The sequence below is a fragment of the Lynx canadensis genome, chromosome D4 (assembly GCF_007474595.2).
Source record: "Lynx canadensis isolate LIC74 chromosome D4, mLynCan4.pri.v2, whole genome shotgun sequence".
NCBI classification, from domain to species: domain Eukaryota; kingdom Metazoa; phylum Chordata; class Mammalia; order Carnivora; family Felidae; genus Lynx; species Lynx canadensis.
The window spans coordinates 59,382,131-59,409,472 of record NC_044315.2 but is presented as its reverse complement, the minus strand read 5'-3'; the positions used below and the strand labels follow the sequence as shown (position 1 = coordinate 59,409,472).

At 49.2% G+C, this 27,342-nt stretch overlaps 1 protein-coding gene across 1 annotated transcript in view; it reads left to right on the top strand.

The window, feature by feature from the left end:
• Positions 1-8,245: 8,245 nt before the first annotated feature.
• Positions 8,246-27,342, top strand: part of SHB (SH2 domain containing adaptor protein B) — a 135,213-nt gene continuing 116,116 nt past the window's right edge. Inside the window, 2 exon segments of the mRNA XM_030293834.1 lie at positions 8,246-8,381; positions 8,384-8,973. Coding sequence (XP_030149694.1) covers positions 8,261-8,381; positions 8,384-8,973 — 711 coding nt within the window. The 5' untranslated portion in view covers positions 8,246-8,260.

Here is a 27,342-nt window from a genome sequence, read left to right as displayed (position 1 = left end):
TCTGCCCCCATCTGTCAGTGCCTCTCTAAGCTGTACCCATTGGCCTTAAGGGACTCCATCTGAGTATGATCATTCTCTGGGATGCCAGCTTGGTGAAAGAAGCCGATACCTGGTTTCCCGATGACTTGGTAAGGACTGGTTAGTGGTTGTTCGATGTAAAGTGGCTGAGCTCTTCTCTAAGCCCAGATCAGGTCTTTTGGCCTTGAAAGTTCCCTCTGATCTACAGAATCCCCTTTCCCAGCAGGCATTTACCCCTAGGGTCTGAGTTATTTGGGGAGACTCAATATCCTACACTCAGCCCTAGGGAAGGAAAGAGAAGGACACACAATTGGGCAGTCTCCACCACCCCACCCCCAAACTGAGACAGAAGACAGACTGCCGTTTGCAACTTTAACTCTTTCCTGGCTTTGGCTAAGACCAATGTATCCCACTTAGGAAAGCCTCAGATGGCAGCATGGTAACCATTTTAATTCAAGGAAAAACATAAAGTGTAGTGGGAGAAAACTATGCATGAAAAGTGACTTTTAAAAACTGTCTTTAGGGGCACCTGGGTGGCTCAATTGGTTGAGCATCCTACTTTGGCTCAGGTCATGATCTTGTGGTTCTTGAGTTCAAGCCCCACAGCAGGCTTGCTGCTGTCACCCTGTCAGAGTAGAGCCCACTTGGGATCCTCTTTCCTCCCCCGCTCTGCCCCTTTTCCGCTCACGTTCTCTCAAAAAATAAATAAAACATTAAAAAACTTGTCTTTAAATGTTACAGCCAAAGTGAGAGGATGGAAACTGCATCAAAAGAACATTTTTTGTGCAGGATATAAATCACTTTCCCAACTGTAGGGCTTAAAGTAATAAATTTCACCTTTTCAGGAACTCCGAAGTTTACTTTGGAGATGAGGAGAAGCAGATTAAACTCTTCAGATTTACAGTTGTACACACTAGCACAAAGCGATTCACATCAGAACCCATGTAAGTGTGATCATGGAGGTTTCAATGTTTGCTGCCTCTTGCCTTCTTTTTTCAGTTGTTCCCTACAAAGCAAAAAGCCCTCATGGCAAAGCTGGTCAGTAACATCTGGCCTTGCACAGGAGTGGTGCTCAGTGGAAGGAAGGGAGAAAGGAAGGCAGCAAGGAGGAAAGTCTGCAATGATTCTCCAAGGGTGACAAGTGCGCTTTTGCATGTGGAATGTCTGGGCTCTCTCAGTGGTGTGGTTTATTAGGGCCTGAGGTGATAACTCATACATAAGAACGATGATTTGTTGGATCTCTATTGGATTCGATTCCACACACAGTCACTCAGGGCCTAGCTTTTGGCAGGCACTGAGCAAAGCCTGGGGGTGGACAGAAATGAATAATGCACAGTCCCTGCTACCTGCCCTCCAGATGTCTCTCAAGGACAAGAGAGTCACATATTCTGGGCACCTGGCATCCCAGAAGCAAAGAAACCTGAATGTGAGACCCCCAGAGAAAACCTGGTATGCTAGTGGGCTTGCATTTAAGCCCTCCTCCACTGCAGCAAAAATGCTGCTCTGTTCTTGAACACCACTTGCCTCTTAACACAGAACAAAGCAAAACAAAGCAAGGATAGCCTCCCTTCTCCACCTCTGCTACCCACCTGCTCTAGTCTGCATCAACTTTGGCCTGCCCTGGTGCTGGTTCCTCACGGAAGCAGTGTGACTTGGCCTAACCAGCCCTGGAGACACCCCTGATATTCACTGCCCCAGTCTCCTTGGGACCTGGGCTGACCTAATGTACCCCCCACCTGTGGTTTCTTTCTGCCACACTTTCCACTTCTTCCTTGCCCACGGGCTCCACAGCCCCTTTCTGCTGGGCCTTCAGGTTGCCTGACCCAGAACTTCTATGCCCTCAGACACTTGTAGTCAATTTCAGGCTCTTCCCAGCTACCTTGTCCTATTTGCAGTAAGCTTCAGGTGCCAACTGGTAGCCTTCAAGACTGCTATCAGACTGATTGGTGGGACCTGAAAAAAGCTATTGCTACCCAGTGGGTTTGCAACCTCTATAATTTATGCTGTAATTGCCAGATGTTTGACCATTAGGATGCATCACTGAAAAGCAATTCAACTAATTTGCTTTCCCTAGCACCCACATATATATCAGGCCCCAAAAGACAGGTCATTGTTGTTATCTAAGGAACTTTAAAACTGGTTCTCAGACTTTAGCTACAGCAGAATTACCTGGAAGGCTTGCTGGGCTATAACCCCTAGCTTCTAATTCTGAAAGTCTGGAAGTCAGAATGACAATTTATATTTCCTTTTATTTTTTCCTTCCTTCCTTTCTTCTTCCCTCCCTCCCTTCCTCTTCCTTCTTCTCTTTTTTTCCTTCTTTCTTTCTTCTCCCCTTCCATGCCAATAATTTGTATTACTAACAAGTTCTCAGGTGAAGCTGATGCTCTGGCCCAGGGACCTCACTGTGAGAACCCCTGCTCTAGTCCAGTGGTTTTCAAACTTGGCTGCACATTGGACTCACTGAAGGGGTTTTTTAATTTAAAAAAAAAATACAATGCCTGAATCCACTACCAGAAATTCTGACTTAACTGGTCTTGAATACAGACTGGTCACTGGTACTATATAAGCTGTGTAGGTGATTATAATGTTCAGCCAGGGTTAAGAACATCTGCTCTTGTCCATTTCATTAGCAGAGGCTAGGCTAGGGGTTGGGAGCCTTTTTTATCTCCCACATGGACAGACAAATAGGACACCCAGTTAAATTTGAATTTCAGATAAACAATGAATAGTATTTCACTGTAAATATGTCCCAAATATTGCATGGATGTCTTTTTTTGCTATTATTTTGTTTTTTCTAAATTTGGCAACCCTACTTAGACACTTCCATAACACAGAATGAGAAACAATGATCTGCCAGCTCCTATTTTATAAATAGTAACAGCAAGGCCTCACAGGTCGCATAGGAAGTCAGAAGACAGCCAGGATAAGAACTCAGGAGTCTTGACCTCAGTCCAGAGCTCTTTTCCTTCCATCACACTTAACTGAGCTAAAGACACTTGTACCTTTTCTAGTTAGGAGGTCATTGTCATTTGCCTGGAGGTGACTTCAAAGGAATCAGTATGATGTATGTTCTCTCTGCTCCCATGCCAATCCTCACCTCCACCCCCTTTCTGCTGCTGCAGGTATCACAGAGGCTGTCCTAGGATGTGGCCATTCTCAGAGCCATATCTTTAATGGCCACCTCAGGGAGGAAGTGGACTGGAAGTGGTACCAGCAGAGACAGTCATGAGCAAGAGTGCATAATTGGGTAACACAAGGACAAGTGGGATTTGGCACAGGCAAACTTCAGGCAAAGCATGTTGGGAGAGGCCCACTTAATTCGCAGAGACACTCAGAATTAGTTGTAAATTCTCTGGGAAGAGATCAAGGCAGCGGCATAAACAGTTCAATTAGACTGTCGGCTCAATGCTCAATGTGTGGTAATGGTCAAAACACAGCCTTTAATCTAGATATAGAGGATTATCTTTCGACCCATAATGAGATTCCTAAGATTAGTTGTACCCGAGGTGGAGAGAATAGAGCTGGCTCAGTGACACAAGGACAGGCTTGCATTCCAGCATGACTGGGACTCTTGTGGAAGGGGCTACCTGGATGCCACAACCTTCTTGGAACCCCCTTCGGATGCTGGGAAGACAGGCATAAATCTCATTCTGCTTCCTCTGCTTTAGAGACATAGCATGGGAACAGAACACCAGAACACACTTGCTTCAAAAACTTTCAAAAAAAGTCTGATATGCTCCCACCTCCAGATCAAAGTTAATAGCCACTAGCACCGGGTCCACGGCAGAGATGTCAAGCTTTAGCTCTCTGTCTTTCTACCCTTCGTGATCGCCCACTCACATTTACTTGTTCACCTGAACAAATATTCATCATGTGACTACTAGGTGTCAGGCAGTGTCCTAGACACTGGAGATATGCAGTGAACAAAAGCAAAGATCCCTTTCCCATTGTGGGGCAAGACAAGGAATAAACAGACAAACAAAAAATAAGTAAAATATGCTGTGCATGAGATGGAGTTGAATGATACTCAGAAAAATAAACCAGGGAAGGATAGGAAGTGTTGAGGGGAACAATTCTAGAAATGGTACCCAGGGGAGGCCTCACTGAGTGTGTGATGTTTAAATACAGACCTGAAGGGAAGGAAGGATGACCCATGGGGACAGCTGGGAGAAAGCATTCTAGGCAGAGGAGATGTAGTAGGAAGGTTCCAAGGTGAGAGTGTTCAACAAACACCAGGAAGAGGCAGCCTGATTGGAGCAGGAGAGAGGACAGTACAAAATGAAGTCAGGAATTTGAGGGGACTAGGTCATGTAAGGCCTTATGGGCTACTATAAGAATTTTGGCATTTACTTTTAGGGACATGGGGATTTAATGAGAGATTTGAGAGGAGGGACATAATCAGATTCAGTTTTAATAGGATCACTGGCTGCTGTGTTGAGACAGAAGCAGGGAAATGGGTAACAGATGCCTCTGATGATCCAGGCAAGAGATGGAGTGTTGGACTGGGGCGGAAGCAGTGAAGTTGGTGAGAAGTGGTAGGATTCTGAATATTCCTTCCTGAAGGGTTGGATGGAGCAGGAATGAAAGAAGGTGTCTAGGAGGACAGAAGGTTTTGCCTCAGGTCTTCTCAGAGCACTACTGGCTCCCAAATTTATGCTTCCAGGCCAGACTCCTGCCCTGGGGCCTGGCTCACAGCAGGAGACTGACATTAACATTTGTTGGCCTGAACTGAAAGAAGTAGATGAGTCTGTTGGGTTGGTGGCATCATTTTTTCCAGGACTCTATCAATAACATAGCTACCTCCAGATATTGAAAGAAGGATGAAAAGAGCTGCCATGTCCCCAGCTTGGTCTGAAGTGAGAAATAGAGACAGGGCAGAAACAGACACAGGATCATACTCAACCCTTCCGTTAAGAAAATCAGAGATGAGTGTTGGTGGGGAGGGGAGAGCTAACAGTAAAAAATGCCAACAATGGGCATAGTGTTGGGTTTGTGATATCAAGAGACTGGGTACAAACCCCAGGTGTGTCTCTGGATTCTATCTCTTCCCTTCAGTCATTGTTTTCCCTCTGTGAAATGGGGTGGCTGTTTCTCTGAAAGGAAAGTCTGTTTAGCTCTAACCCCCTATAGTGCCCTGAGTCCTTTCCCTGTGAGTTCCTGTCTCCTTAACCATTTGACATACTACTTCTCCAACATCGTCTTTAGGAAACTTTTCTGTTTCCTTTCAGAATGATTATTTCTGACTCTGCCCTTTAAGTTGTGTCTACACTAGTTCCCAAAGGAAAACACCCATGTGTTTTTGACTGCTTGAGGTAAATACTACCTTCGTCCAGTTACCCCATCTGTAAACTGGGAATAACACCAACTCGCAGGGCTGATGAGTGGGTTAATTATATACAGAATGTGTTGGGGTTGAGCAGATACACAAGTGCTCTGGAAGTTTTTGGCATAATACTATAGCATTACAATAATTTTTGGCTTGCAAATTATACCCCAGCAGAGGCATCACATGGAAAAGTGGGTTGGAAAAAATAAGTTGTGAAATATAACTTTTCTTCCTAAACCTAAACCTAAAGGCAGAGATAATTTTTCCATGTGCAACCCACATGCAGGCAACAAGTTTCCAGATCCTGAAGAAGACTTTCTTGTCCTGAGTGGCCTGGCCTGTTGCCAGGATCTGGCCGCTCCTCTTTTCTGAGCCTACAGACCATTTAAATGAGAGGGGAGGGAGCCAGAGAGGGTTTGTGGTTGGTTGAAAGGAGGGGCTTACAATGAAGATGTCCTTGCCTTTTGGGTTTTCTATTTGGGCCTCTCTTGCTTACAGAATAATTGTTTACACAGCAGATACAGCAGAGGAGTGATTTAAAGGATAATTTGAGATACTTCAGTTTAGGGTTACCCAAATAAACACCTTGGCCAAGTCATTCTGGGTCTTCCAGTAGCCCTAGACAGAGACGAGATCCCCCCCTACCCCCCCCCCACCCCCCCCCCCCCCCCCCCCCCCCCCCCCCTCTCTTTCTCTCTCTCTCTCTCACACACACACACACACACACACACACACACACACACACACAGATTATTTCCTGAGAAATGTTAAGTAGGTACATCTCAGGCAAAGAAGGGGCTGCGTAGATGGGGTTTGTGACTGTGGGAGTTATAATGGTGGGTTTAAAAAAATTAACTGGCTCATAGAGGATGACAGTCCTGTCTGACCAAAGAGGGAAAGACCAAATGGCTGGATCCTGAAGGGACAATCTGCAGTCAATTCCATTACATCACTGTGTGCGGCTGAGTGGCCAGAGCACAGCCTTCAGAGTAAGATCCAAGTTGGAGTCCTGGTTCTGCCACTTCCCCACTGTGGCCTCAGGCAGCAAAGAGGCGACAGCTCTCAGACTGTGAATGGGACCTCCACATCCAGCATGGCCAGGGAGCCAGGGCTGTGTCCTGACCGAAAGAGGCTCTGGCCTTCCACCTGCCCTAACAGGTCCCACTTTTCCTACAGGATACGAAAAAGAATAGACTCCCCCAAATTCGAACATAGGTAGCAAGTGGAGACGATTAATGATTAGGGCCACTGTCCTAATAAGTCAGCCTTCTGAGGAATTCCTCTGACTTGGGGGGTCTCAGTCCTCACACCTCAGGGTTAATAATACCCTGGGGTTTGGCGGTCAAACTCAAAGGAGCACCGGCTCTCGTGGCAGTTACCTCGTTTCCAGGCAGCTCCTCTGGCGCCTCTCAGGAGAAACTTCACTGGGCAAGCGGGCCCCCTCCCTCGGCCTCAGTTTCCTCAGTTTTGGTCAATAATCAAAGGACGATCTTAAGTTGCGAAGTAGAGACTAGTGGAGATGACATCATTTCGGCGCCACCAGACCGGGAAGTGGCAGCCAGGCCCACCTGGGGGCCCTCCTTTGGTCCTCGGGTTGGCAGTGCACGGGGTTAAAGCCCCGACTTCCTCAGGGGTGAAAAGGGAAGCCAACGTCCGGCCTCCCCTCGGCCTGGCGCCGCGAAGGGTGCCGGGCCCCGGCTGCATCAGTCATCCCGACTGCTAACACGCTCGTTAGCATAGAGACTCCTCCGAAGATCTGGCACGCGGGGGCTGACCGGAGTCTCTGTCCCTTCCAGAAGGGGATTAGGCACCCTGTCCCCGAGGGGTCCCGGGCCGCACTTCCCTCGCGCGGATCATGCTGTACACTAGGAATGTCCGGGGATAATTAACCCCCCGTGTCCCCCCTCCAACAGTGGGGGTCCCTGAGGTGCACGGCGCGCGGGCACCCGGAGATGCGCACAAGTCTGGCCTCTGAGCGCGGTGGGCTCCTACTGGCAACCTCACGCGGCAGGCGGCGGCGGGCCGCGAGCGAGGCGGAGCCGGCAGCGCCGCGGGACCCCAGTGCCCTCAGGCGCCACCCCAGGGCTGGCGCCGAGGCGGCCGCGGGTGGCGGCGCGTGCTGAGGTGGAGAGTTGCGCCTGCTGAAGACCAGGGCACGAGGAGGGCGGGGCTTGGGCCCGCGGTCTGGCGGCCAGGCTCGTGGGGGTGGGCGGGGCGGAGCCTGCGGGGGCGGGCTGGGGGGCGGGGCGCGGCAGGCCGGGGAGGGGGGGCCGCGGCGCGGGGGGGCTCTGGCGGCCGGGGTGTCACACACGCGGCGGTTCGGGAGGCGGCGGCGGCAGCAGCGGCAGGCGCCGCCGGGACGGGCACGGGCGCGCGGCTCGGGCGGGCGCTGGCTGCCTTCCCCCGTCGCTCGTTCGCTCTCCCTCCTGCTTGCTCTCCGACTGGGGGCCGGGCTGCCCCCAGCGCTCTTGGGAAGGAAGAAGGGGGGCTGAGGACGCCGACAAGTTCCCGTAGCAGCCGCAGATTCCGGCCCAGGCGAAGGCTGCGGTTCCGACGGGGCAGGAGCGCGCTCCGCCGCGGAGCGCACGGCCAGAGTGTACCAGACGGGGGGCGCCCGGGCCTTTCGCTCTCCTTGGGGCCGCGGGCCGGGATCCCATGAGACGCGCCCGTGAGGGGCGAGAGATCCGAAGCCGGGGAGGCGCGCGGCAGAGGCGGAGGGCGGTGCTGCAGCTGCTGGAGGCCAGGATCCGCCGGCAGGAGGCGGCGGAGAGAACTTGAACTTGGCGTCGGGAGCGGGCGCCCCGGACGCCCCCGCCGGGGCCGGGGCGCCGAGGGACCTGGGCCGCAGCGCTGCTCTCCGAATGGCCGCGGCGGCGGACCAGGCTCCCGCGCCGCGGCCCTAGGCGGCCTCTCGCCATGGCCAAGTGGCTGAACAAGTACTTCAGCTTGGGCAACAGCAAGACCAAGAGCCCCCCGCAGCCGCCGAGGCCGGACTACCGCGAGCAGCGGCGCCGGGGCGAGCGGCCCTCGCAGCCCCCCAGGCCGTGCCGCCAGCTCCCGCGGGCGCCTCGGCGTCCTGCGGTCCGGCCGCCGCCTCCTGCTTCTCGACCTCGTCGGGATCGCTGCCCGACGACAGCGGCAGCACGAGCGACCTCATCCGCGCCTACCGCGCACAGAAGGAGCGCGACTTTGAGGACCCCTACAACGGGCCTGGCTCTTCGCTGCGCAAACTGCGCGCCATGTGCCGCCTGGACTACTGCGGCGGCGGCGGGGAGCCGGGCGGGGGCCAGCGCGCCTTCTCAGCCTCGTCCGCGTCGGGCGCCGCAGGCTGCTGCTGTGCCTCCTCCGGCGCAGGCGCCGCCGCGTCCTCGTCTTCGTCCTCCGGCTCCCCGCACCTCTACCGCAGCAGCAGCGAGCGGCGGCCCGCCACCCCGGCCGAGGTGCGCTACATCTCGCCGAAGCACCGCCTCATCAAGGTGGAGAGCGCCGCGGGCGGTGCCGGAGACCTCCCGGGGGGTGCCTGCTCTGGCGGCCGCACCTGGAGTCCGACGGCCTGCGGTGGCAAGAAACTGCTCAACAAGTGTGCCGCCTCGGCCGCGGAGGAGAGCGGGGCCGGTAAAAAGGACAAGGTAAGGCGTCCCTTGGTCTCACCCCTGGTTCCTGAGACACGGTGCGCGTGGGGAAACTGAGGCAACGCTCTGGTTCCTACATCAGCTTGGGGCTAGGACCCTGAGGTCAGGGATCCCACGCTGCTTCCCAGTTCTGCCCCCTCGCACGCGCTTAATCCTGGATCCTCGGCCTCCTGACACAGTCTCTTTAGCTGCTGTTCCTAGAACGTCCCCTCTCTGGGCCCACAGCCAGGTGCTCCCTTCGGAAGTAGTCTGACAGGAGCATCCTACCAACCTAGACCAAGAAAGACAGCCAGCCCTTCCATCCCCCGAGGACTGAAGTCTGAAAGTCAGAGCTGGCACGGATTTAGAAGAGCATTTATTCTTCTTTACCCCGTCCCCCCATTCTGTGGATGGGAAACTGAGGTCCAGAGCTGGGAAGGGACTCGTCCGATATTACACAGCACTCTTGGTGGCAGATCCGGACCGGCTGTCTTTAAACGTGCAACTGTAAATTCCTCTAAAAGCCCTGCCCTGCCCCACCCCTCGCGCCAGGTTGCCAAATCCGAGCGGCCTTTTGTACTGGAGCTGCACCGGGAACCCCCACGCGTGCTTTTCCGGTTGAAATGTGCTGCCTCCAGGATCTCTCCACTTCGACCAGTCAGTTGCTCCCGCCGTGCACAGAAGGGGGTCCGGTCCGTCAATCCGTCCGGCTGGAAGGAGACTCACCCCTCCACTCCTCACCTCTTCCTTATCCCACCCCACCCCCTACTGTACCGGGAATGTAGGGGATGAGTTTATGACAACCCCCCTCCCACCACACACACACATATTAGGCCATTTTGATCCCTCTCTTTGAAGCAGACCAGTTACAGCCAAACTGGGCCCCCACTCCTCCTTCACACTCCTGTGACACCTCCCTTCCCCATAAAATAATACTTGTTCTGCTACTTATGGTGGAAGGCAGTGTTTTGATTATATCTGAGGCCCAGTGCCCTGCGATGTCTGTCAGGCTGGCGTCCCTCTTGTTCTCCTCATCACCCCCACATTTTCCCAAAGGTAAACTTTTGCCCAGGCGTGGGCTGGGGAAGACTGATAGAGAGTCTGAGTTCCTTTTAGGACTGGATGTCCAGACAGAAGGGAGACAGGCTCCTACCTGCCAGCTGGTGCTTGGAAAGGGATCTTTTTGTTTTCCAAGCGGGAGGACTAAAGGGATCCCCCTCTTTTAATTCTCTGCTTGGCTTCTCTCTGAGGCCCCAGGTCCTGAGAGTCTCCCTCTCATCTGGGTCTGCTAAAGGGTGGGCAGTCAGTGGAGGATCCCACCTACCTCTGGGACCAGTTAGGGGGCACACTTCTGAAGCATGAACTCTGGGCTTCCTACAAGAAGCTGGGAGCCAGGTGGTTCCCCCAGGTGCTGCCTTGGAGGAGGGGGAGGTTTCTCTGGGAGCCTCCAGGATCAAAGGCTTACGGCTGATCTGTGAGGGAAACACCAAAGAGGCTCTCTGCTGCCTTACGTATGGCTCAGGCTTGGCTAGGTGCTGGCTTGGGAGACTCTGAAGTTCCCGGGTATTATGGTTGGTTTGAGCAAGGCCCCACCAGTGAAGGTAGAGAGATTCCCAGTTAATGGTGCTGACCTTCTGTGTCCCCTGTGTTATTCCATGACCACCTCCCAGGCGGGCAAATCCTTCTCTCTCACTGCTTGTGGTTCTGCTGCTTGCTAAAGTTTTCTTTAATGGCTTTCAAAACTTTAGTAGGCATTTTCTTTCCTAATTACAATTAAGACTATTTCAAATACTGAGGGAGGGATAATGTGTTTTATAGCTGGAATGTCAAATGTGTTTAAGAGTTGGCTTCGTTCACCATCATGTTATTTTATGGGTCTTTTCTGTGCCCTCCTCTATTGGGTGCTGGAGCAGCCCCCCTTGAATTTTATGGCCCAGGCTGCAGTGCTAATGATGAGTTCTGTGATGGGAGTGCTGTTACAGCAGGGGGTGAAGTGGAGGTGGTCAGGGAGGGCCATTGTGGGGGAGGGGTGGTGACGATGGCTGGCTGCCGAGAGCTTGGCACTTTAGGGATGCCTTTGTGGCTGGTATGGAGAGGTTAGAGTTGTGCAGGACCCCAGAGGGGCATCAGGACCCAGGTTAGGAAGGACCTTGTAAGCTAAGCACAGTGAGGACCAGTGAAGGGATTTAGCTGCTCAAGGGAGGTTAGCAGATTATTTTTTTTTATCTCTCTTCGCTGCATTTCACCTACTAGGTTGTGACTTTGAGATCTTTGATCTTTTAAGAAATTGTTCTGATCCAGAGACAGGAATCACAGCTACCAGATGTTCTTTTTAACCAGGAAGAGGGGAGGCAACCACAGAGGGCCACACTACACAGTGGTTCTCAAACCAGAACTTGCAGTGCTCTCTAAAACACTGATTCATCAAGCCTGCTGTGGGTCCTGAGAATGTGCATTTCTAACAGGTTCCCAGGTGATCTTTGCTGCTGATCCTGGTATCACACTTTTGAGGACCACTGATGTAAAGTGGCTTCTCCTTAATGCTCCCCCTGGATCTTCTGATTGGAACTGCTTTGGGATGCAGAGACTCTAGATCCCCTCATCTCTGCCCTCTGTGTGGGGTTGTCTCCTCATCTGGGGCCACCACCCATTCCTGGTCAGGCAGTCAGATCGCAGCCTGGTTTTGGCATTATTTTCAGCCAGACAGCTTTTGGAAGCCCGGGCGTACTATAGATCACCCCTGAACACCTCGGAGCCTTCCTTCTGCGTCTCACACATGGATCCAGGAAAACCCACTTCTGGTACCCCATTTAATCTCAGGCCCAGCTTCCTTCTATCAGTTGTTGGGGATAGGACAAGAACCCATAAGGCTGTTGAATGCCTCCCCACCCCCCACCCTGTCTGCCAGGCCCTATGTTTGTTTTTAACATCAGGCCTCAGTTGGGAGTTACTGTGGTGTGAAGTAGAAGCTGTTGGTCCACAGATCCTCCTTTTTGGTGCCTCCTGTGCCACCTCCCACCATAGGGGTTCCACCTCTTGCCTCCCTCAGTACCAGAGCCTCTCTGTATCACACACTTAGGCGTCGTTTTATTCTCCCAGTGAGTTCTGTAGTGCGGCGCGCGCACACACACACACACACACACACACACACACACACCCAAGCATCCAGTCTTGGGTGTTTTCCCTTTTAGAATCATGTGGAAGAGGGGAAGGAGTGACAGCTACAGAAGACTTGTCAGTAATTTCTATCATAAGTCTCTGGAGGAGATTGTCATACGCTGTCTTCATCATTTGTTTCCCCGGGGTTTGTCTTGGGGAATTTCTTGAGGTCTTTACCTAGGAGGCAGCTTTGAGCTGGATCTAGAGATGGAACTGGGATTTTCTGTGCAGGGGAAAAGGTGACTGCATCCTGCATCACTTCTGTGTCAGTGCTGTGTATACGTGTGTGTGTAAGTTTGCATATGTAAATATGTGTGAGTATACGTGTGTACCTGTTCATACAGAATCTCAGCATGGAGTATGTTCCTGAAAACCAAAGCTTTCTTGCAGTGGGCCTCCCTTAGTGAATGGGAGATGACGTCAAGTAGGCGGGAGCTGAGTTTGGACCCCGCAGGGAGTCCTTGAAACTGGTGAGCCAGGAAAGGGACAGACTCAGAACTATGATTGAGCTGTCACAGTGGGGGGTGGGGGTGGGGTGGGAATGGGATCAGAGTTGAGGGACAGTTATAGTCCAGGTAAGAGGCTGAGAGAACCTGAGCTCCCCGGAAAAGAAAATGAAACTTTAATAGATAGAAATATTATTCCTTCATGTTGTCTTTATTAAAAACTAACAATGACAAAAGAAGCCAGTAACTTGGTAGATCTCCCTTGTGCAGCCAAACAGGTCTCATCGTATGTTTTCTGCTGAAGTCTTGTTTCTTTTATCATAATTAAGTAAATGTTTCCACCACAACTGAGAAAGTCAAGATGCATGATGACATCAGTTTCCCAAGTTTTAAATACATGCTAATGTGTACCAACACTTTATATTTTGTCAGCATCCACAGGGTTGAGTTAAATAACACGTTTTCTAAAGAATAATATCATGTCTAACCGTTTTTTTGTTTGTTTTTGTTTTTAAGATTCAGCAAACAGTTTCTGAATGGCCTGCCAGACAAGGGATATTCAGAGAATAAATGGTGGTCAGCTTTCCAAGAAGGAAGCTTCTCAGTTTGCAATTGAATACCAGCTTTGCAAAGGTCTAGTCTGGGAGACAAATACAGCTAGAGAGACCTGAGGAATGCCAAGACAGAAGTGTGTGCAAGGGACTGGTAGGGCCTCAAGTTATGGGAAGTCAAAGAGAGCTTTCAGGAGGAGGAGGAGGTGATATTTGAGCTGACTCTGGAAGGATGAGTGGGAATTTCCTAGGCCAGGAACTGGGGAGGAGGGCTGTCCATGCAGAAGGGACAGGGCAGCTTGTGCCAGGGTCTGAAGGCTTGGGAAAGAATGGTTAGAGGCTCAGCAGGGCAGGTATTATGGGGGATTGCAGAGGGGGTTAGAGCCACAAAGGGAAGAGGGTCTTTCATGTGCCTTGCTGGGGAGTTGCAACTTGTTTTTTGGGGTTTTTTCACACGAAATCATTGATGTGTGGCTTGACTGAAGCCAGAGTCAAACATAAGTTGTCAGTTTCCATTTTGGTTAACAAAGGTAAGAGCCAAAGTTAGTGTCTGTGGTTTGGCTTGGGATATTCTTTTCTTTTTCTTTTTAATTTTTTTAATGTTTATTTTTTATTTTAGTTTTGAGAGAGAGATTGAGCATGAGCAGGGGAGTGCAGAGAGAGGGAGACACAGAATCTGAAGCAGGCTCCAGGCTTTGAATTGTCAGCCCAGAGCCCGACGTGGGGCTCAAACTCGAGAACCTGCAAGATCATGACCTGAGCCCAAGTTGATCGCTTAACCGACTGAGCCACCCACGTATCCTGAGATACTCTTTTCTTTGAAGTCCTGTCCCTTGAAAGTAGTGTGAGAGAGATGTTGCATATCAAACCCATTTTTCTCCATTGAGTCCCCAGAAGAGAAATCTGTTCTCTAGGCTTTGTGCTGACCACTTAATTGGTCATTTAATCCTCACAATCACACTAGAAGAGGTTTAGATACTGTATCAGTTAGCTATTGCTGCATAACATATAACCCCAAACTCCGTGATTTTAAAAACTAGGGGTTAGCAAACTTTTCTTAAAGGGCCAGAGGGTGGGTAATTTTAGGCTTGAAAGCCAGTCTCCATCAACTGTTCAACTCTGCCCTTAGAGCTGGAAAGCAGCCATAGATGATATATAAATTAAAGGGCATAACTGTGTTTCAGTAAAATTTTGTTTACAAAAATAGGCAGCTGACCTATGGTCTGTAGTTTCCAACCCCTCCTTTAAATGATAAGCCTACTACATTCAGTTGACCAAAGCAAGATACAATGCCAGCCAGGATTCAAGGAGAGAGGAGGAGGGTCACCTGGGTGGCTCAGTCAGTTAAACGTCCCACTTGGGCTCAAGTTGTGATCTCACGGTTCCTGGTTTTGAGCCCTGTGTCGGGCTCTGTGCTGACAGCTCAGAGCCTGTAGCTGCTCCAGATTCTGTGTCTCCTTTCTGTGCTCCTCTCCTACTCATGCTCTGTCTTTCTCTGTCTCTCAAAAATAAATAAATGTTAAAAAAAATTTTTTTAAAACAGAGGAGAGAGGAGGATCTGCATAATCTCATGGCAAAGGACAGGGATACAGGCAGTCCATTAACCGAGGCCTTCAATACTATCCATCTACCACAGGTAGTATTACCCTTATTTTATAGATAAAGAAACCGACGCCTCAGGGTTAATGACTTGCTTAATGTTACACAGCTACCAAGTGACAGAATCAGGATCACATCTGTGCAATCTGAATTCCAAGTTTATATGCTATTTATCAATTTGTTGTACTATTCTCTGTGATTTAAATGGAGATAGTAGGGCTCTGATATTTACTGAAATGTGCGTTGTGTGTCTCCTCCTCCCTTCACTTAATGTTCCTCTTTCTCCCCTCTGCCCTAATTTCCACCCCATTCAGTCTGGGCTTTGGTGGTCCCCAGAAGAGACCCCAGAGCTGGCTTTTCTCTCTCCCTCCCGCATCTGCCTCTGAGGTCCATAAATGAGATGTTAATGAAGCCCTTGAATTATTTATAGAGAAATTCTGTGCGCAGAGTTGGTGCTTCTCAAGGGACAGCTGCACAAAACATGTGTCTTGTAACTGTCATGTCTTCTCAAATGAGAAACACCAAGCATTCCCTGCCTCCAAGGATTGGTGAGGCTGTATGTGCTGTTTGGGGGTGGGGGGGGGGTGGGGGGGAATAAATAAATAAATAAAAATAACCAAAAATCTAATGGTACCTTGAACTTATCAAAAAGGAACCTAAGTTTCCTTAAAGGAGATCAGGTGACCATCCTCTAATCTGACAATCTCGGAACAGGACTGATTTCCCCCGACTTAACCCCCTAAGACTTGACCTCACTCTCCCCGCCCCCAAAACATTCTGACCCATAAAATAGACGTTAAAGGGCAAATTTGAAACAGGTGTGGCTTCCTCTGGTCATTTAGCAAAGCTCAACTCGCCTGTGTCAAGCGCTCCCCTGGGCAGTTTATCTTGGGCTGACTTCTAGATCTTGTGCTGAGACAGCCAAGAGGTAGTGGCCTGTGGGAGAAGGGGGAGGTCAGGCTTGGCCCTAGAAAATAAATTGGGATGTATAACTTTGAAGCAGAGAGCTGGGATGCTGGCTGGCCGATGGCAGCACCTGTTGGCATTCTGAGCGGTGGTGGTGGGTTTCCTGCTGGATGGAGACAGGATGCAGTGGTCTCTGCCATCCTGACTTCATGACTTCTGTTTGGCCTGTGTTGACGAAGGAATTGCCATATGCAGGCCACTGTCAGGAGCTGTGTGGATACAGGGATGAACCGGGGGGTATGTGGTGCCTACCCATAAGGAGTTTATTGGTGAGGACACAGGAACCAGGTGAGAATACAGATTTATGTGGCGGAATTTATCAATAAAGTGGTATGGGTGAGCTGAGAGCCATTCTGGCACAGAGGCTATTCTGGGCAGAACCTTGATTCCTTGGAGGTGAAGGAGAAGCAGGGTGAGGACGAGAGAAGCGGAGGAATCTTGGAAGAGGAGGCATTCGAGTAAAGAAAGAGTAGTCACTTCAACTGAGGGAGCTTTCCACGATAGTATTATTAGCCAGTGTGTGTACTCTGAGCCAGACAATGTTCAGTGTGCTTTATAGGCATTAACTCTTACTGTGCACCAAGTCTTCTGAGGTAGGTGCTACTGTCATTCCCATTTTACATATGAGAAAACTGAGGGACAGAGCTGTTAAATAACTTGTCTGAGGTCCTACCACCGGTGAGTGGCAGAGATGAGATTTGAAACTGGATCCAGAGTCTTTGTCTTTGGCCACTGTGCCATACCCCCTCAGGCTGCGCAGTCTCATGCCTGAATTTCCTCTGCCTTATTTGTGGCTAGACTTTATAAAAAGCCCCTCTGTTAGCCTTGTAGGAGCAATTGATTCCTACATTTATGTAAGTATTCCATAACTTAAGAGCACTTTCATACCTGTAGTTAATTTGCTTCATAGAGTCAGTCTGTAAGGAAAATGCTATAACCCCCATTTTACAGATGGAGAAACTGAGGCTCTGGGGAGGTGTGGAGGTACTTCACAGCAGGTACTGGCTTGAGTCAGTGGCCAGGCTACGGACCTTCTGTTCTGAGCTCAGTGCCCTTTGTGCTGTGGGTGTGGAAGTGGTTTGGCCAAAGCTCCAGTCCACAGGAAGGGTGACAGCCTGATTGATTTCCGGTTCTTTCCATGTTTTGATTCTGAAATACTTTACTGAGACCATTAAGGAGCATCGACAGAGGACCTTGCTTCCACAATGGAATTTTCCTTCTCTTCCTGTTTGGTATTTTCCAGTAATATTCTATTAATGTTTCACTTTCAGAGGCACTAGCTTCCTGAGAGTTTTTCGCTTTCTCAACTGCTGAGCCAGGAAGAATTGAATTTTCCTCTAAGTCATTCAGTTCCTTTCCATTTTCTCCAAGGGGAGCGCTCTCTGGATTTCCCATTATGCTGTAGAGGAAGGATCTTGGAGGTGGGTCCAAGATTGGAGAGAGAATTAGTCAAGGCCTTGGGGAATGACTCACACCCTGTGTTTTCCAAGCAGGACTTAAGAGTAATGGTCAAAAAGGGGCTCCCCAAGGTCCACAAGGGGAGAAGTAACTTGACAGGTGGGTAGGGGGAAGCGGATATCACTGGCCCACTGCTGGGCCTTCACTTACAGGCTGGACCTCCAGTCCTCAGCTGGACCATGAGAGCTTATATCAAGACTTTTCTCCCCATTCATTCATTCAACAGATATTGTTGACCACTGCTTATGTGCTGGGGATTGTTCTATTGAGGTACTGGGGATAAAGTGGTGAACAATACAGATAAAAATGTGTGCTCCCTGGGGTACCTGTCTGGCTCAGTCAGTAGAGCATGTCTCTTGATCCGGGATTGTAAATTTGAGCTCTACATTGTGCAAAGTGTTTACTGGAAAATGAATGAATGAATGAATGAATGAATAATAAAATCTAAAAAAAAAAGTTTGTGCTCCCCTGAGTTTGCTCCCTCATGAGAGGAGTCAAGCAAATATAGTGTGTTGGGTGGAGAGTGTGAAAGGTAAAGCAGGTTAAAGAGGCTAAGGTGGGCCAGAGTTTGAGATATGGTGCAGTTTTAGATGAGTTCTCAGCTGTGCTGAGGATGTGAAGGCAGGATTCCTATGGTTTCAAGGGCAGGGCATTCCGCACAGAAAGAGCAGTCAGGGCAGGAGCCCAAGGCAGGAGCAGGACCGGGGCATTCAGGGAAATGAGCATGACTGGGTGGGAGAGGTGGGCTGGGGAGGTGGGAAAGGTGGGCCAGGGAGACTGAGTATGGTGCGCCTTGGGGGCACTGGAAGGGTCTCTCACTTTAAGTCTGAATGAGACCGTGAGACAGGGAGTGGAGGGTTCTGAGCAGAGGAATGATGGGCTCTGACTTGGGTTTTGAGAGGATCACTCTGGCTGCCTAGTGGGGAACAGCCTGGAGCGGGGTGAGCAGGAGGCCAGCTGGGGCACCTGTGAATGTTGGATCAGGGGTGCTAGTGGTGGGTGAGGAGAAGACACCGAGCTCAGGACACATCCATAAGGTAGAGCTGCAGGATTTCCTGACAGATGAATGCCACGTGAGGTTATGAGGGGCAGGAGAGTCAAGGGTGACTCCAAAGTTCTGGCCTGAGCAATAGGGAGGATACCAGAGGACAGTCATAGTTAAGCCTTGATGGGCTTGACCCAGCGGCTCAGTCCTGGGGCTTAAAGCAGGACACATTCTGCCTCCCAGGGTTCCGGAGAACCTGGAGGAGGCACGGGTGACCTCCGGTCCATCCCGGCGGGGAAAAGCACCCTATATGGGAGGTGGGTTTGGAAGAAGGTGCAGATGGGACAATCCCAGACAGAAGGCATCCTGTCCACAGTGGTTGAGATCAGAAGGGGAGTGCTGCTGGGTGCATAATGTGGCCAGAGCCTGGGACTCGCCTTAGTGTGACTGCCGGTGATGGAGGAAGGTGGCAGGAGTTGTGTGTAAAGGGCCTCACCTGCCACTGGTCTGAAATGGCCCCAGTTCTCCAAATTCAAAAGAAGCAACTTGCTGTGTTGCATGCCTGAGCCGGACACTACAGAAGGGCAAAGATGAGTGCCATGGTTATGTCTCCAGGGACAGGGCTGGAGCCTGCCTGCTTTGCTGAGCAGAGCATTTCATTGCTGAGCATTTGTGAGTGTTGGGAAAATTCCCCCTTCTATGGGGCCCAGCAGTACGTGGGCCACAGGGAGGAGGCAAACAGAAGTAGGAGGAATGGGGCTTTCCTGGTTTCTCCAGGCCATGACTAAATTCTGAAAATGAAAGTGACTAGAAAGTTCTTTACAGTGAAGCTTCACTTTTTTTTGGATGTGCACTCCCAGAAAGCCAGACAGCCCCATAATCCGTCTGGTGCATTCCAAAGCCACGCATGTGATTTGGAGCCTGCGTGGCATTTGTGGAATGGTGCAGCCTCTACCTGCTCTCTGTGGGGGCGGTTGTGAGTTGGCAGTGTGCTGAGGCAGTTCCTTAGACCACAAGCTTGGATTTTTAAATATGTTTCAACGTTTATATCTGTGAACTTTTTCTCCCCCTTTTAAAAAACTAAGACAAGTTTGGTGTAGAAAATGCAGATAAGCAAAAATAAATAGAAACCAACTCAAATTCTATAATTCAAAGAAATCATCATTAGCATTTCACTATTTTTCAATTAGCCATTTTTTCAATGCATCTGTCTATACATTTTTCCCAGCACAAAAATTAAGTAATATTGCACGTATTTATTTTCTTTTGTTTAGAGACATGGAAAGATGTCTCCATTATCTTAAACATTCAACAACAGTAATTGAATCTGTATCGTATTCAGTTAGGCTTTCCATAGTCTTCCCTAATTTAACAGTGCTCTAACGACCATCTTGTAACAGAATTCTTAGCTTAAGTCTCTGATGGTTTCCCTGGAACTGAGTCCCAGAGGAGGATTGTTGGGTAAGAAGGGGAAAATTTTGATACGTGCTTTCAAATTGTATCCTAGAAAGATTTTACACATTTACGCCTGTTTTACTCTAATCCAATTTAGTTTCATTTGTAATTTCTTGGGTTCCTGGTGTCCATGTGCTTTGACCATTTATGTTTCTTTTCTAAAAGTGTATACTTATATCTTCTGTCTGTCCTTTCTACAGTAGGGTTTATAGGTTTGTTTTGTTTTGTTTTGTTTTGTTTTGTTTTGTTTTTTGAGAGAGAGAGAGAGAGGGAGGGCAGAGAGAGAAGGAGATAGAATCCCAAGCAGGCTCTGGTGGTGTCAGCGTAGAGCCCAACCCAGGGCTTGGACCCACAAACTGTGAGATCATGACCTGAGTCGAAATCAAGAGTAAGTCGTTTAACCAACTGGGCCACCCAGATGTCCCTGTGGGGTTTAGGTTTATCTTTTATTGATTTGTAAGAGCTCTTTGTGGATTAAGGATGGCAGCCCCTTACCTGCCATTTGAGTTGCGGAATAGTTTTTATTTACGATTTATAATTTGTGTTTCAGTTCTGTTGGAGATTGCTGTTGCTTACACCGAATCATTTCTGTTATTAAATAACTCCCAGTGGTCTTCATGATTTCTGGAGTATGCTGCTTAGAAAAGCTTTCCTTACTCCAATGTTAATCTGTATTTCTTCTAATAGTTTGATTTTTTTTTTTTAAATTGAAATCTTAATCCATCTGGAGTTGATTTCAGGGTATGAGTAGGGTTTTAATTTGTTTTCTGAATGAACCAGTCTGTGTCGGGGCATTCTTCTCGTTTCTTGCTCGGTGATCTGTATTTCTTCAGGTGCCTTTTTAGGCTTAATATGTTTGATGTCTCGCCGTGACTGAGTTTAGGTCTTATCAGCCTATTATGATAATGATGATTTCACCTTGTCTTCATAAAAATGACACCTTGTGTCTGCAGGTACCCATGTGCTTATTACACATTCAATTCTGAACACCTGAGGGAAGTAACTGGTATTAGCGCTTCGTCTTTGGATGCCAGGTGTGACACTGTGGGCGGGATGAAGCCAAGAAAGCCTCAACCCACCTGGTGGAGTCGGCATCCCCATCCAGGATCGGGGGACTGGATGTTGTATATATTTGGGGTGACCACATTCTGCTGTTCTGCCCTACCTGTGGGGCCTTATCTGGATGTGTCTGCTTCAGCTTTCATATGATGACTTGTGGAGAAAGGGATGCAACATTCAGTCATCAGTGCAAGCGACATTTTTTAGATACCTACCATGTTCCAGCACTAAGCTAAGCCCTGGTGGACATTCAGAGATGAGTAAGCCCCGTGCTCATCCTCAAAGCCCGGGAGGGATATTGGAAAGGCCCCGGGCTGTCTCCAATGCAAAGACAGAGTTCAGTTGCCAGGATAGAGAGACAGGTGTAATGACTGAGTGGGGAGGAGAAGCATTGGAGCCCAAGGTGGGCACAGGCAGTAGTGGAGCTCTCTGTGGGTAAAAGAGCTCAGACTTGGGGCATGGCTAAGACTTGAAGCGTGTGGCATATGAAGACTACAGTATTTTGGTCACTTGGATGTTTTTCACACCCGCCAAAGTCCAGCTCAGGTGATACGACTTCACAGAGTTCTCGCCTCATCCCCAACCTTTCCTGGCCTCCTTAGCCCAGGTGTCCTGTGTCTTGATCAGCAAGAGACCCTTTCTGAAACCCCTGCTGCATGTTACTCTTTCTCTGGCTCAGGGCTTGTGTCAGGATACTCCATCTTGTATGTCCGCTGTGAGGTTTGTGACATTAATGAATTGGTGTTGATGGCACAAATTAAGTCCGGGAGTATTCACCGGGAATAAACCAAGAAAAAAATGCAGATTTTGAACACTGAAGAACATTTTTATGGTCCTAAGAGGCTGAGGGTATCTACCTAGTTCATTGTGTGTTATATCGCATCACTGAACCCTAGAGCCAGCCCTCATAACACATTAGAAGCACCTGGGGAGCATTTTTGAAAATTTTCAGTTCCCCACACTAACTTCCCATCATGGCTCCCTGGGCATCAGTATTTTGGGAAGCTCCCCAGATATTCTGATGCATGGCCCAAGGTTGAAAGCTGCAGTCCTGGACCTTAGTTTAGAATTCCAGGGGAGCCTGGGGATCGCTCAGTCCAACCCTTCGGCATCCTGCCTAAAAACCTCCAGTGATGAAGGGATTCATCACTTCCCAGACCACATAACTTACCCACTCCTTTGCACAGCTGGGCTTGCAAGGTTTTCATTTTTTGGGTTTTTTTTTTTTTTTTTTTCTGTTCCCTCCAGCTTAGCACAGATTTGTTGAGTACTGGTGTTACAGGAGCTCTGCTGGCTGACTTCTTTCTCTCTGTAGACTCTACTGTTTTAGTTGGACTCCTTGAGGTCAAGTAGAACCAGTCTAACCTTACTTCTTCTACATGATGACCCTCAGATGTGTGAGACCCTCAGATGTGTGATCATATCTTCAAAGGCAGAGGGAAGCTGCAAGTTGTAACAGTTCCCCGTAGAGCCAGGTTCCCAACCAGGATACCCACTGCTAAGGGCAAGTACCTTCCAGTATTACAAGTGTGGAGGGCACTGATGGACCCCAAGTCCAGGACATTCCTGGGCAGGAAGTGGCAGGCTAGACCAGGTTCTGAGTGGGTGGCCCTGAGGTTAGCGCTGAGGAGTGAACAGTGCCAGTGCATGACCCAATGGGGAGCAAGGTTGGATTATCAGGAGGATTTGGGGGGTTCCAAAGCAAGAGTAGAGGAGCAGTTAGGATTAACTTCCAGGGGAGCAGGTGGGATCTGCCACCGGGACCTCAGTCCCAAACAGGTAGAAGTAGAGCAGAAGTTGCCCAGATGAGAGCGGCATTGTGTAGGAGGCTAGGCATTCTCTGTCCTGGTTCTTCGTCCTTTGTGGGGGGTAGCCAGCAAGGCCAACGAACCACAGGTGCCCGGAGCTATTGATTAAAACACTGTGAAACCCTAATGGTGTCCAACCGTGGTGGTGTGAAATGAGCACCAGCTTTGGGGTCAGAAGTCTGGATTCAAGTCCTGGCCCTGATGCTGAAAGCTTAGTACACTTGGGGGCAAGTGATTAACTTCCAGGCCTGGAATGCTGCATCTGTCCTAATGTGGGTTTAACAGTAATAGATGGCGTTTCCTGAACTGCTCACTCCATGCCTTGCAGCTATGTAACACTTTCCATGTATGATCCTCACGGCAGGTCTTTGATGTGGTTCCTTATTAGAATCCCCTTTTTAATGTGACACATTTTGGAGATGAGGTCCAGGAGCAGTACACAGGTCATTGTGAGGCTTTAATAAATCATTTGTTTAAATGGCTGTGCACAATGTCTGGCATGTAGGAAGAGCTTTATGAATGTTTTCATATTCTTTTGGCCACAGTCTATCCTAGGCCTCAGCCTGGAACTCTGGGCTTCCTATAGTCACAGTCAAGCCAGTGGGGCTGCCAGTGGGGTAAGGGCATCCTCAAAAAGTAGGCCTGTCCTTATTTGATGGTCAGTTTGTATTGATCCATGATACCTTGCAGTGGGAGAGTAAAAGTAAAACTATTCCTGGGTCATCATCCTGTTCCAAGTTCTTTATATAGATTAATTCACTGAAGTCCACAACACTCCCTAGGAGGTAAATTCTATTAAAGTCCCATTTTACAAATGGGGAAACTGAGGCAAACAGGGCTTTGTTGTTTGTTTTGTTTTTAGTACCTTGTCATAGATGATGCAGCTACTAAGAGCTGCAGATGGGGGGCCCCACGCAGTTAGTCTAGCTTCTGTCTACCCTTAATCTCTGTGCTAATAGCTATAGGGCACATTGACAGAGGTCATAGTTCTATATCACCTGTGGTCTCAAAACCATGATGCCAAAGTCATTTACAAACCAGAGAGTTGATAAAGCCTTCTGGTTTGGACCAGGTACTCTCTATTGTGTTCTCAGGATAATGCTGCTGAAGGAGAATTCAGAAGGCTTCATGGAGGAACATGGCACGGAACTGGGCCTTCTTGGAAAGGGAGCATTTGGGTATTGGACACTGGTGGGTGTGAGGAGGGCATCAGGGTGGGGGGCACTGTGAGCAGTCTCAAGTGACGGAGGGAGAGGCAGGTGAGAAGGTGCAAGGGAAAGACGCCAGACTGGGAGCCAAGGCCAGGTGTCGGAAGTCCTGAGGGCCAGGACCACAGAGGTGCTCTTTATTCTATAATGGGAAGTGGTAGAGCCAGGGGGTAACAAGGTCAGATCTGTGCTTTAGGAAAACCGGTCTGTGTGCCGCTTAAGAGGACTGTTAGAGAGGGTGGGAAGGGGGAGACCTAAGCGGAGCTAAGAGGTGGGGACCCCAGTTAGGAGACCTCAGATGCTCAGGCAGAGGGAGAAGGGCCTAACCCCAGTCTGGATCCTCAGGCTGCAAAATACCGTGACTGACTACTCAGGCAGCTGTGATGACACCGGTCAATGGAGGAAAATTGAGCACTTGTCAAGCACAGGTTTGCCTGGATCACCTCGTCAGTAGCCGAGATGCCTTGTGTGTGAGAGTTTGTGAAGTTACCCGGTCCACCGGGGCCTTTTGTACGCGTTCTGTCGTCAGACACATCTTGTGCCAGGGTTCCCCCTGGGCCTGGGGCTGGGAATGGAGGTACATCTCCACTTGTGGTCCTGCCGGTGGGAGAGTCGGACCAGAGGTCTTGTGTGAGTCCGAGCTGGTTGTTGCTGCAGAAACGCAGAGCAGGCAAGGCAGAGCCACCACATGGGCAGCCTATCCTGAGGGAAGCTGTGCAGGTGGCGGAGATGGGGGAGGGGGCAGTGTTTGTTCTTGGGGGCCGCAGAGCTAGTCCCCCGGTCTTGGACCGAGGCTCACTCTGCCATCGGATGGTGGCACCTCACAGAGTTGGACTTTGGGGCTGTCCATAGAAGGTAGAAGGAAGTCATGGTAACGCTGCGAGTGGTGTAGCTGGAGCCTTCAGAAGAAGGGAATGCAAAAGGGAGAGGAGAACGCTGGGGCTCTGGCCAGTGCCAGGATGCTGACCTTTAGAGGACGTCCTCTGCAGGAGAAGCTCTTTGAGAAGCAGTGAGCGCTCAGGAGCCATCAGGTCCCAGAGGGGAAGAAACATTAGCCTTGATGAAGATGTTTGCTGGGCTCCATCCAAGGATCCCCTGAGGATCACCAACCAATTCCTTCCGCATTCAATACCGAATCAGAGAGGCCCCTCTGGCCAGCAGAACATTCTTTCTGAGCCCAGAAGAGAACTTTGTAAATAAATATCCAGGAATAATGTGCCATCAGTCCAGCTCAGGGGGCTCCTGCTGCATGCATGGGGCACACATTTGGGGAATTCAACTGTCAGTCAACTCCTGCTTGCTGAGCTTCTGTGGGGATCGGGATCCATCTGAAAGCCATCTGTGGTGTGACTGCCAAGTGACAAGATGGTGGGAATTGGTGTCATCACTTCCTAGTCCCCCTCAGGATGGCTGAGAACATTGTTGAAGGCTCAGATCACACACACACACACACCACACCACAACACACGCACACGCGCGCGCGCGCACGCGCGCGCCTTGGGCCTGAATGTTGTCAAAGTGCAGACACCAAACCCAAACTTGCTATTGGGGTCTTGCCTTCCTTCCCCCTGTCCCACCCCATCCTGATTTCTGTCTGCACTCTTGTTCTGATTCTTTATCACCCACACACTAGGACAGAAGTGGGGCCCTCATCTTGAAAAAGCTGAGGAACTTATCTCTATCCTTTATTTTGAGAAGGCCTTAAAGATATTAGACATGAAGCCTCCAGAGGAAGCAGAAATTGCTGAATGTGACAGCTCGCAGAGGGATGCTGATTAAGCAGCTTGGAAGTAAGAAGCTGTAGTCAATGGATAGGGGTGAGGGCTCATTCTTGATTTTTTTTTTTTTTTTTTTTTTGTACGATTCAATTCCTCTCTTCTTAAATAAGAAATGCCCTTTTTACACCTGTCTGATCCTTTGTGGAATGGTAATCCCAGAAAATCTCATAACCCTTTGCTCTTGATGGTTTCTTCTGGTTTTACCTATTTCTCCACAACCTCATAAGCACTTCACAGTATTGGATTCCGTCAAGTTCAATGGTCAAGGTTTTGTTTGCACTCAAACATTTCTTACTCTGAGAGTAAATTTCAGTTTTACACTTACAATTCAGAGTCATTTTATTTTGGACATTTCTGATGGCCACCTTATAGTTATGGATGGGAAAGGGACTTTAGCTCTGTAAGGGTACTGAAACAAAACAAGAAGTTTATATGTTCTTATCTTCCCCCCAAACTTTTGTTTAAAAATTCAAAAAGGGAAATCAGGGCTTCCCTTGAAGGAAGAGCCAGGCTTCCTTAGATCTGTGTATTTGAATTTCAAAGGCTTGTTTGAATGTGAAAACTAAGGACATCTTGCCTTCACAGTCTAAAAATCAGAGACTACTGAGTTAGATTATCATTATAAAGTTTATTCCTATAGTCATTAGGGGCATGACCTGTTCTACTCTTTAGTTCTTTAGGTGGTAAACGAGAATTGTCCCCATTGCTGCATTGGTCCATGACTGGATGGTCAAAACATTGACAACATTCACAAGTGGATCCAAAATCATAGGGTATGTCTTGGGGATTTGTACCAAGCCGTGGGTTGCAGATTCATGCATTGATTTTAGAATAGCCACATAGTACCTGTTCAAACGCTGGCCTAGGGGCCTGTGAGAGAAGCAGTATAGGACAGTGAAGGAGCACTGCTCAGGCTTAGTCTGGATTCGGAATTGAGGGTCTGTGACTTTGGGCAAGTTGCTTGACCTCTCTGAGCCTGTCTTCCCATCTTTAAAACGAGAGTGCTCATCCCTATCATGAGGTCAGCCGTTGAGGCTGCTGTGAAAAGACTTAATAAATTAAAGTTACCTAGAATGTTGTACACTTGGTTCCAGGTCAGAAAGAGTAACAGCAGACAGTGAGGGAACAAGACAGAGAAGCTGAAAAGTTGCTGCTCCATGACCCAGTGTGTGCCCTGATAGGAATTTATCCTGAGGATAGAGTGAGAGAGTCACAGTGACTTAGTTACCGGTAACCGACAGCAATTGGGAAAATGAAAAACTGGAAATCCCCTAAATACCCAAGCATGAGAAATGTCTAGCATGTGCCACATGCTAGGGGAGAGGGCCATAGCCAGCCAAAGTGGAGTTGAGTGACTCAACTGCAGAATAGTCAAGAGGGGAAGGGGTTAGATATAAAAAGCTAAGTATTTGTATTCTCCCCCCCTACCCCATTCCTACATACCTATGTAGGAAAAAAGCTGTAAGTAAATAGATCCAAATGTGAACAATGGTTGTCACTGGAAGATTGGGTATTTTTTCAGATTTTAAAAACAAACATTATTTAATGGCAAAGATACTTTTTGTTTGTTTGTTTTTGTTTTTTTTTTTTTTTACAAGCTAATGATATCTCAAGTGCAGAGGAGAATGAGAAGGTAAGCCAATGCAGGCTTTCTGCCTCTCAGCCCTGCCATCTGAATGAGTTGTTGAACTTCAAAGCCAGGGCTGAGAGTGTCTCATTGTGTTGGAATGTGGGCAATGAGGATCACAGGAAGTGGTGACAAGCCCTTTGTTATATAAGCTCACCAGGCTTGCTCGGTGCCAGCACTGGCCCTTGGTGCTCCATCAGGGCATCATCTGTCTGTGTCCATGGTCACAGCCTGAGCCTGGGCAGGGACCTATATTATCGGAACTGTGCTGCCAGGTACAGGAAGCCA